Source organism: Cryptomeria japonica, chromosome 5, assembly GCF_030272615.1.
Source record: "Cryptomeria japonica chromosome 5, Sugi_1.0, whole genome shotgun sequence".
Lineage (NCBI taxonomy): Eukaryota > Viridiplantae > Streptophyta > Pinopsida > Cupressales > Cupressaceae > Cryptomeria > Cryptomeria japonica.
This window is the reverse complement of record NC_081409.1, coordinates 274,678,129-274,687,282: the sequence shown is the minus strand read 5'-3', so window position 1 is coordinate 274,687,282 and position 9,154 is coordinate 274,678,129. Positions and strand designations below refer to the sequence as shown.

At 35.1% G+C, this 9,154-nt stretch overlaps 1 protein-coding gene across 1 annotated transcript in view; it reads right to left on the bottom strand.

Moving 5' to 3' along the window:
• Positions 1–2,697: 2,697 nt before the first annotated feature.
• LOC131039599 (uncharacterized) overlaps positions 2,698–9,154 on the bottom strand; it is a 54,045-nt gene continuing 47,588 nt past the window's right edge. The window contains exons 5-6 of the mRNA XM_057972390.2: positions 7,280–7,345; positions 2,698–3,174 (exon numbers count right to left, since the gene is read on the bottom strand). Coding sequence (XP_057828373.2) covers positions 3,076–3,174; positions 7,280–7,345 — 165 coding nt within the window. The 3' untranslated portion in view covers positions 2,698–3,075. The remainder of the gene's footprint in view (positions 3,175–7,279; positions 7,346–9,154) is intronic.

Genomic DNA, 9,154 nt, shown 5'->3' with positions numbered 1-9,154 from the left:
TCTAACAACAACACCAAGATTCGAGCTTATCATGAACATTGTGGCATTTGTGTACAATGGAGTAAATTTGTCAAGCAAACTTCAAACCATGAATGAGGTTATGATACAACTCTATGTGATTAATTAGTACAAAATTTATGCACATAAGTTGTAAAAACCAAAGGATAAAGAAATTGAAAAGGTCGATTGGAGTTTGTTGTGTAGATAAGCATTAACACACATTTTCGAATTCAAGCCTACATGATGGTATTAATCACGACTTTGTTGTTGTAAACATGTTGCATATAGTATTACATGAACATTGATGGTGTAGGTAGCGTTGAATATTGGAAGAAAAAATGCTAAGTGTCTCAATAATATATAAAAGGCTCACAAATTTAAAAAACTTTGGGGGTTCCGTGTCTTCTCTTGGAAAGGTGAACATTGTATATAGTATTGCATGAGCATGGATGGTGTAGGTAGTGTTGAATATTGCAAGAAAAAATGCCAAGTGTCTCTACAATATATAAAAAGGCTCACAAATTTTAAAAACTTATTGGGGTTCCTTGTCTTCTCTCGGAAAGGTGAACATAGTCAAAGCACATTGAATGAGAAGGCATTGATATAATGTAAAGAATACACCCTAAAGGATAGGAGAATAACCAATGTGTGAATATAAGCCTAAATGAATCACATATAATTAATTTATATATAAAGATAATTTATGTTTGAGACCATAATAAATTATATGATATTCCATGCACAAGAAACATTATAGAGAATTTCTCGACATTAAACTAGCATACTTAATCTTTAAAAAAATCTACATAAATGACAAAATATATCATTCTTGAGACACCTATTTTTTATTGGATTTGTTATTTAAGTTGAACAGGCATCTTGAGAATAATATATATATCCACGCATTTTACATAAATTTTTTGAAAGATAGATATACCAGTTTTATATAATAAGGTGTTAAAATATCTTCGTTACTTAAGAGTTATTTTATTTTATTATATTTGTGAAAAAGGTTAGTTCTTAATTTACAAATATTTTATTTTATTATTTTTTTATTTTTTTTTGAAGCGTTATTTTTTATGTAAATATTAATTATTTTAAAAAATTGTCCATTTGTTTTTGATAAATAAAGCAGCGATAACAAGGGCGCTAACCCTTTACAAAGCTGAACGGCTAACTGAAAAAAACAAACAAACAAAGGGTGAAAACCCCAAACAAACAAGGTTAGATAGGGCAAACAAACCCACTGTCAAACCATCGACAAACCAACCCAACTCAAGAGTGGGGAGAGTCCACACCTTGACGAAGGGGGGGCTGGGGAAAGGGGGTAGATTTTCCTTTCCGCTTGCGACAAACAACCATCCAGGCAACACTATCATTAGGAATATTCAAAGACAAATCAAGTGGGGGAGACCCCACAGATACACTATCAGACTGCTGCAACAATACACCAACAGCCTGATGTTGCAGAAACACAACAGACTACTGCTGAAGAAGTACAAAATTGCCAGGGGAAGAGCGAAGCTGAAGATCAAAAGCAATGGGTGTAGGAGCCAAGGGGACAAAAGAGTCTACAACAGTAGTAGCCTTAGCAAAAGCATCATCAACAACAAGGGGCACCTCATCTCGAGAGGATTCAACCGAGACAGAGTCAGAAGCATTAATTGTCAAGTGATCTTCAGTAGCGTCCTTCCACCAAGTAGCAATGCCTCTATGGCGGGAGAGAGAGCAGGCTGAAGCCAAGTGTCCCGTTGAGAAGAATCGTCGACAGCGAAAGGGGAGGCCTTCATAATCCAACGGTTGAGCCCAAGGCTTATCCCCAACCATAAGCACCACATCCTTGGGGAGGGCTAGAGATGTGTCAATATCAATCAATAGGCGAGCAAAGGTAGAGTGACCTATGGAGGTCGTTGCATCATCAACCTTCAGGAAACTGCCAATGGAGTTACCGATAGCCTCAAAGCAAGAAGGCTCCCAGAAATGGAGGGGGAGATTGGGGAGGCGATCCCAAACCGGATGAATAGATAGAGATTCAATAAGGGGGTTGAAGGAAAGAGACCAAGGCTTAATGGAGAGAGAGTGATCCCCCCAAGACCACAACTTTCCCAGCACCAAATCACGGTCAAGAGTAGAGGTAATTGTCCATTTGTTATTTTGATAATTCTTTTGTTTTGCTTTTAATTTTAAAGTGTAATAAATCATATTTGAATACATCTATTGAAATCATTTTATTTATTTAAATAGTATTTTACATTTTTTTTAACTCTCAAAGCTATTTCTTTTTACTTAGAGTGATTTCACTTCCTTAAACAATTATTTTAACTTACTAAAGAATTTTAATTTTATTTTAAATATATGTTGACTTGTTAATAATATTTGTAACACATTCATCCCATTACATTCCATCTATTGCTGTTACTATAATTACACCTCTGACATAATGAATATACTAGCACTAATTTGCATGTAAAGAATTACACATTTCTAGACAATACATTCCATCTATTGCTGTTACTGTAATTACACCTCTGACGTAATGAATATACTAGCACTAATTTGCATCTAAAGAATTATACATTTCTAGACGATACATATACTTTCAATCTAAGGACTCTGTATTTCTCTCCAGTACATGGTATACTGCTTTAACGATTAAATAAAGACCCACAGTGGCCTTGAGAAATAAGATCCCTTCCAAAAAGAACGATTGCCAAATAGCTCAATGATAAAGATTGTCAGAGACATCAGTGCAACACAAGCTAAATTGCTAAATTGGGCCAACAAATTAGATGGTGACAACTACCTAAATTATTAAATGAGAAACATGCAAATTAGGTATAATGTTCATTGACACATTGAAGTAGTATATATCTTTAAGCACACGCATGGAATTTCAGCTGTACAAAGTCAGTAAGACGCAAACACCTATTGTAGACTATTTGCATATTTGAATGCCGTTTAGAATATGAGCACTCTGCAAAGTCATTTACTCCAAAAATAAGGCGATAGACTTCCAACCTGCCATTAGGAATCCTGCCCAGTTAGTAACACATCATAATATGAAAATTCATTATCTCAGCCAGCTGCCTCTCCAGACTCAACTACTTTGTGGTGCCTTCTCTTCCTCTTCCTTGACCTCTTTTTCTCACCTGAGGTTCCTTCAGCTTGAAACCCCTGCAGTAAGACAATGCGTATGATATATGACAACATATCTCAGTATAAGGAATAATTCATGAGAAGGTTTTGATTTGAAAACAGCCTAGCTTTAATATGTAATTGAAAACTCATCAACCAATTTTGAAAACAGTAGTTCCTAAAACCCAAAACTGAACATCAAATGGGATTAACTCAAGTGGTAAAAGAAAAGTGGATTTCAAAGCAAGCCCAGGTTCAGGACCCAGGAGACATGATTAAGTCTTTAAATTGTGTAAAATACAACATCAAGCATGCAAGGTTTCGTGTATTCCAACGAATGAAGCCCCATGCGCAAGTCCAGCAGAAGGCTGGAACCACAAAAAGGGAATTTCAATTTTAACCAGCCAGAAAAGGAAAAACTAATGGAGCAATGTGCATAGTTTTTATCTTCAAGCAGAACATAATTATCAGTCTTAAAGAAGGCATTTTGAATTAAACGATGCTGAAATCAACATACAGAAAAGTAGAAACTTGAACGTCTAATTCACTGGGGATGCAAAAATCTTTTGAGGATTAAGCATATCAATGTTACTGGGCAATAACTGCCTACTAAGTGAAATCTTACATGTAAGTTTTGCGTTGCTATTCTTTAGCCATCATCACTCAAACATTATTGAGATTTTATATTCATTGAAAACAGTCTATTTGAAAGGCCATCGTCACTCAAAACATTATTGGGATTTTATATTCATTGTAAACGGTACATTTGAAATGGGACACTGATCATAAGTACTGAGGACCGTAACTGAATACAAATTCTTATTGCATTGGCCCTTTAATGTCAAAGAAAGTTCAAAAGCTAAGGTTTCTTGTTTCGACGACTAACATTTGTGATTAAAGAATGAGGTACATACAAATATATGATTATACACAGAAACACTTCTGACAAACAGTAGCATTAAAGGCATGTTTCATAGAGCACAAAACATAAATTCAAAATATGTAATGAAAAATATGAAAATAAATTTTAGTGTACTAATCTAATGATACCTATAACATAAAAATGTACTTGACAGTTCCTTCTGATATTAGCATGCAATAGTCAGTCAAGATATTAGTACAAATATGAATGAGATCTTTCCTCAGGGTTGTAGCTTGCTGTTGATATTTTGAGTCCTTTTCTGGAATGACTTGTAAGTTCTTATCATCAGAAAAATGCCAGTGTCCTAAGTCCAGATTAAGACTAAGCATTTGTAAATATTTTCCACTTCACAAGAAATTAATCTTTTTCGAAAACATAAGTCATACGTAAGGCCCAAGAGCAACCAAATGCAATTTAAAAACTTTATACAGCCAAATTATTGAAGCAAATGGCATCAATTCTTAGCAGAAATTTTTGGAAGTCGTTCAGACCATTGTTGAAGAAAAGGAAAAATAGTCACTATTTTTAGAGGGTCAGAAGGAAAAGAATCTTGGGGAAAGAAATCAAATCACTCCTGGAGTTCAATGCAACTTAAAGGTGTTGCCTATGAATAAATGTTGGTAATGAAGACAGTGAACTAGTAATAAAGGACTATTGGTAATGATATAGTGATGAAGAGGTTGAGATTATTGGCTTAATGACTCTGATCAGTTATTTGTGTTGTCATTGATGGCAAACTATGTTTTTCATGTTTATTTTGTCATCTAAGTCTTTTTGGTCTACCGGTAATGAAGACAGTGAACTAGGAATTATGACCTTAACCGGTAAAAGTGGAAATGTTTTGATTGGTTCTGGAGATTGGTGATGAGTCAATGCAACTTAAAGGTGTTGCCTATGAATAAATGTTGGTAATGAAGACAGTGAACTAGTAATAAAGGATTGTTGGTAATGATATAGTGATGAAGAGATTGAGATTATTGGCTTAATGACTCTGATCAGTTATTTGTGTTGTCATTGATGGCAAACTATGTTTTTCATGTTTATTTTGTCATCTAAGTCTTTTTGGTCTATCAGTAATGAAGATAGTGAACTAGGAATTATGACCTTAACCGGTAAACGAGGAAATGTTTTGATTGGTTCTGGAGATTGGTGATGAGTCAAGTGTTGAGGTTTGGAACATGTATTTGTATCATTGTAATGTATCTTTGACCAGAACCACATCATGCTTTGATTCCCAGAAGTCATGTTTATGATTTCTGTTGTATTTTCTGTAGGGTTCAAGAAGAGTTTTAGAACCGGTAACAAATTCTTTTAACCGGTGATGTTTTATGGTTTGGTGGTGATTAATATCATGTTCAAATGTTGATGGTGACGTGGCACAACCCGTGTGAAAAGATAAGTTGATGTTTCGGCGCGATTAAGGATGGAATTTCTTGGGAAACGACGAAGAGCATAGAAGAGTGTTTTATGGGTTTGACTGCCTATTAGAACGAGTTGCTGTGATGAGTTACGATCATTCAACGACTGATATTGTCTTGAAAATTGTTGTAATGATCTGAATGATAATTTATGATGATTTGTATTGTAAATTCATTTGAATTTTGATATTTCTAGGGTTTTGTAACCGACTAAGATGTAAAGGTTATTTAGGTCGGTATAGTTGATGTTTGTTGTGTCGGTGATTTGAGAAAAGAGCCTGAAACCAAACCAATGTGGTGTATCTGCAAGAGTGTAGCAGATTGGAGCTGAATTGGATCTAAATAAGCAAGCAGTTAGTGCTATTTCCAAATCATTCATCTGTTGTTCCCTAACAGTTGCAGTAGACAAAATCCCTTAACCAGGAAGGTTCTAACAGGCCTTAAATTGTAAATCCCTTAACCGGGTGGCTCAACATCCAAGTCTTAAATCCTCTTGAGAGGTTGCTTCTAATAGGGCAAAGCTCCTAACAGGGCTCATCATAGCAATCCTTTAACCAGGTGACTCCTAACGGGGTCTGCTTCTAATAGGGCATCATTGTAAGCTCCTAACCGGACTAGGCTCCTAACATGGTGCATTCTGAAAGAGTGCACAATTCTTGTGGGTACCAATTCCCACCATGATTTTTCCCTATTTGGGTTTCCACGTGAAAATTCTGGTGTTCATGTGGTGAATGTTTCTGATGTGTTGTTTTGATTTACTTTCAGTTTATGCATGTTGATGAACACTTAATGAGCAGTTCTGATAAATCAGTTTAACAGTTGGATATCAGTGATTACTAGTACTGGTAAATAGTTTATTACTGGATTGTGATTGATTTGGTGAAGTTTTATCAGTTTAAGTTAAAGTTCTGAATTGTTGTTAATATTGATTCACCCCCCCTCTCAGTATTAACCGGATCCTCTCAGATTAACATGGGACAATGATAAGTATTTTATAGCAGAATATTGTACTAACAAGGCTATATTCTAGTGGGAGAAATATACAGAACAACACTTTTTCCCCATAATATCATTTTATAATTTCTATCTCCAGCTAAAAGAAAAATTTAAATAAATTTTAACACAATATTGTATATCCATAACAGGTTGATCTCCATAGGAATACATTTTTGGACAAGAAAAATAAGTATTTTTTGAAGTTACGAATGATAACGTTCATCTGAAAAATGCAGATCCCACCTGAGGCAAATTCAAATTCTAGCCAGCTGAGGCAGCAAAACGCTAAAATTTTCCAATAAAGAGCAGTTTTAAAAATTAAAGCCTTTGTGTACATTTATAATAAACATATTATGACCAATTTTATGCCTTAAGCAAAAACAATCTTAGGGCACCAGCCCTAAGATAATGGTAACATAACAACTACAGAAGAATTAGAAACTAAGACAACCTTCTGAAGTTAAAAGCAATTATATGTAAATCTAAGGCTCTCATACACTGAAGTTTATAAAGATAATTTTATTGGACAAATCAAAAAAGAGAGTTAAACTAATTTTCTTTTAGAAATTCCATTAACAATCAAAATTACATGTGGCATCATATTTTAAACATAGCACACTGCAAAGAGCAATGGAAAAACTAGCGGAGTTCCCTCCAAGTCATGTAATTGTCATTGTTGAAAAAAATAATTTAAAAAAACTTTTGTCAATGACAATCAAACACTACTATCAAATTAGCAGCACATATCAATGGATTTTCAAAGACATGATAGAGATGAATCCTAATCTAAGAAGAAAAGAAAGCGTACTTGGTTATGTGTAGTTGAAGGATTGACAACTTTTTTCTTCTTCTTGCAAGATAATGGATTTGGGCCCTGTTCATTAAAATGGTATGAACCTTGTTAGCAATTATGCACATGAAAACAAGTACCAAACAAACATTAAAAATCTTTTTCCCAACTCACATTAATCCATTAAGTTTAATCATTGTACTCAGTTATATTGTCACTATTGTATCCAATGTATGAGAAGTTCTGCTACCAAATTTCTTTTCTTGTTAATTATGCATCCTAAGCCTAGGTGGTGCATTGATTATTTTTTGTTTTTGTATGGTTTGATTAACAAATGTGCATCTACAAATAAACTTCTTAGGTCAACCCGCCATTCAATAGTAAAAACTAAAATGGAAGTCAGGGTGAGGATGCAGTTGTAACAGGTCCTTACTGCACCCAAGCATTGCATTGAGCTCTAAACTACCTTGTTGAATAAAACTACGGTTCTATCTATTACTTGTGTTGCATTTAGGGCATTTGATTATATTTCTGAAAAATGTATAGCATTGTGACGTAACTATCCTAATTACCGAATAAATGAGCACTATCAAGTAGCCATGTAAATATATATTTATTACTTGTCAATATACAGACCACTGCAAAGTTTCCCGCAAAGTGCATTTTATATCCTCAATATACATGAAAGTGTCATTAACAGTAAATCATATATATGTATTGTGCATGTTTGCATATCAATATCAATACCATCAATGTGATACTGTAAATTCAGAAAGAACGAATAAATTCAGAAAACAATTACAAAGAAAATGCAAACACAGATTTTATAGTGGTTCACCAAATTGGCTACATCCACTTTGAAAGCAGGGGAAATCTCTTATAAGTCAGTGAACTGAGTAATACATTGCAGCAGCTTTTGCTGGCTCTTATTTATATATACATAACCACTAATCATCCAGCTCTTGAAGAGCTTTCTAAGAGGCAAACAAACAATCATAATAAACTGGAGAATAAAAGAGCAAACCATTGGGCTTCAATACCAAACAATCTCCCACTTAAGGCCAACGATTGCCACAACATATCAGAGACATTCCCCTACTTTGATCCTATTGTCACATCTTGACAAGGCCGAGAGAAGCCCTACAAAACTCAAACTTCTCTTCAGTAACAACCTTTGTCAAGGCATCAGCCAGATTTACCTTTGTGTCAATCTTTGCAACCTGTAACCTACCCTCTTCAACCACATGACGAACGAAATGATGTTGTACATCAATATGATTAGAGCAACGATGAGATGTAGGATTCTTAGCCATAAAAATGGTGCTGCAACTATCACTAAACAGAACAAAACCATTTTGTTTGCATCTCAAATCACTCAACAACCGCTGTAACCATATCATCTCCCTTGCCCCTTCTCAGAGAGCCATGTATTCAGCTTCGGTGGATGAAAGAGCAACTGACTGTTGCAACTGAGAGACCCAACTAATGGCTGCTCCGGCAAAAGTGAAAACATGACCAGTAGTAGATCTCCGTTTGTCTAAATCTCCAGCTAAATCAGAATCAACGTAACCTTGTAACTGTACAGGACTCCCACCAAAACACAAGGCATAATCTTAAGTACCTTTTAGATATCTTAAAATCCATTTGACTGCTTCCAAATGAGGTTTACCTGGATTGCTCATAAATCTGCTCACTACTCCCATTGCATGGGCAATATCCGGACGAGTGCAAACCATGGCATACATGATACTACCAACTGCTGAACAATAAGGAATAACAGCCATGAACTTTTGATCATCGGGTGTCTTGGGACATAGTTCAGAAGATAAATGAAAGTGGCCAGCAAGAGGAGTAGAAACAACTTTCACATCAGTCATGCCAAATCTATCCACA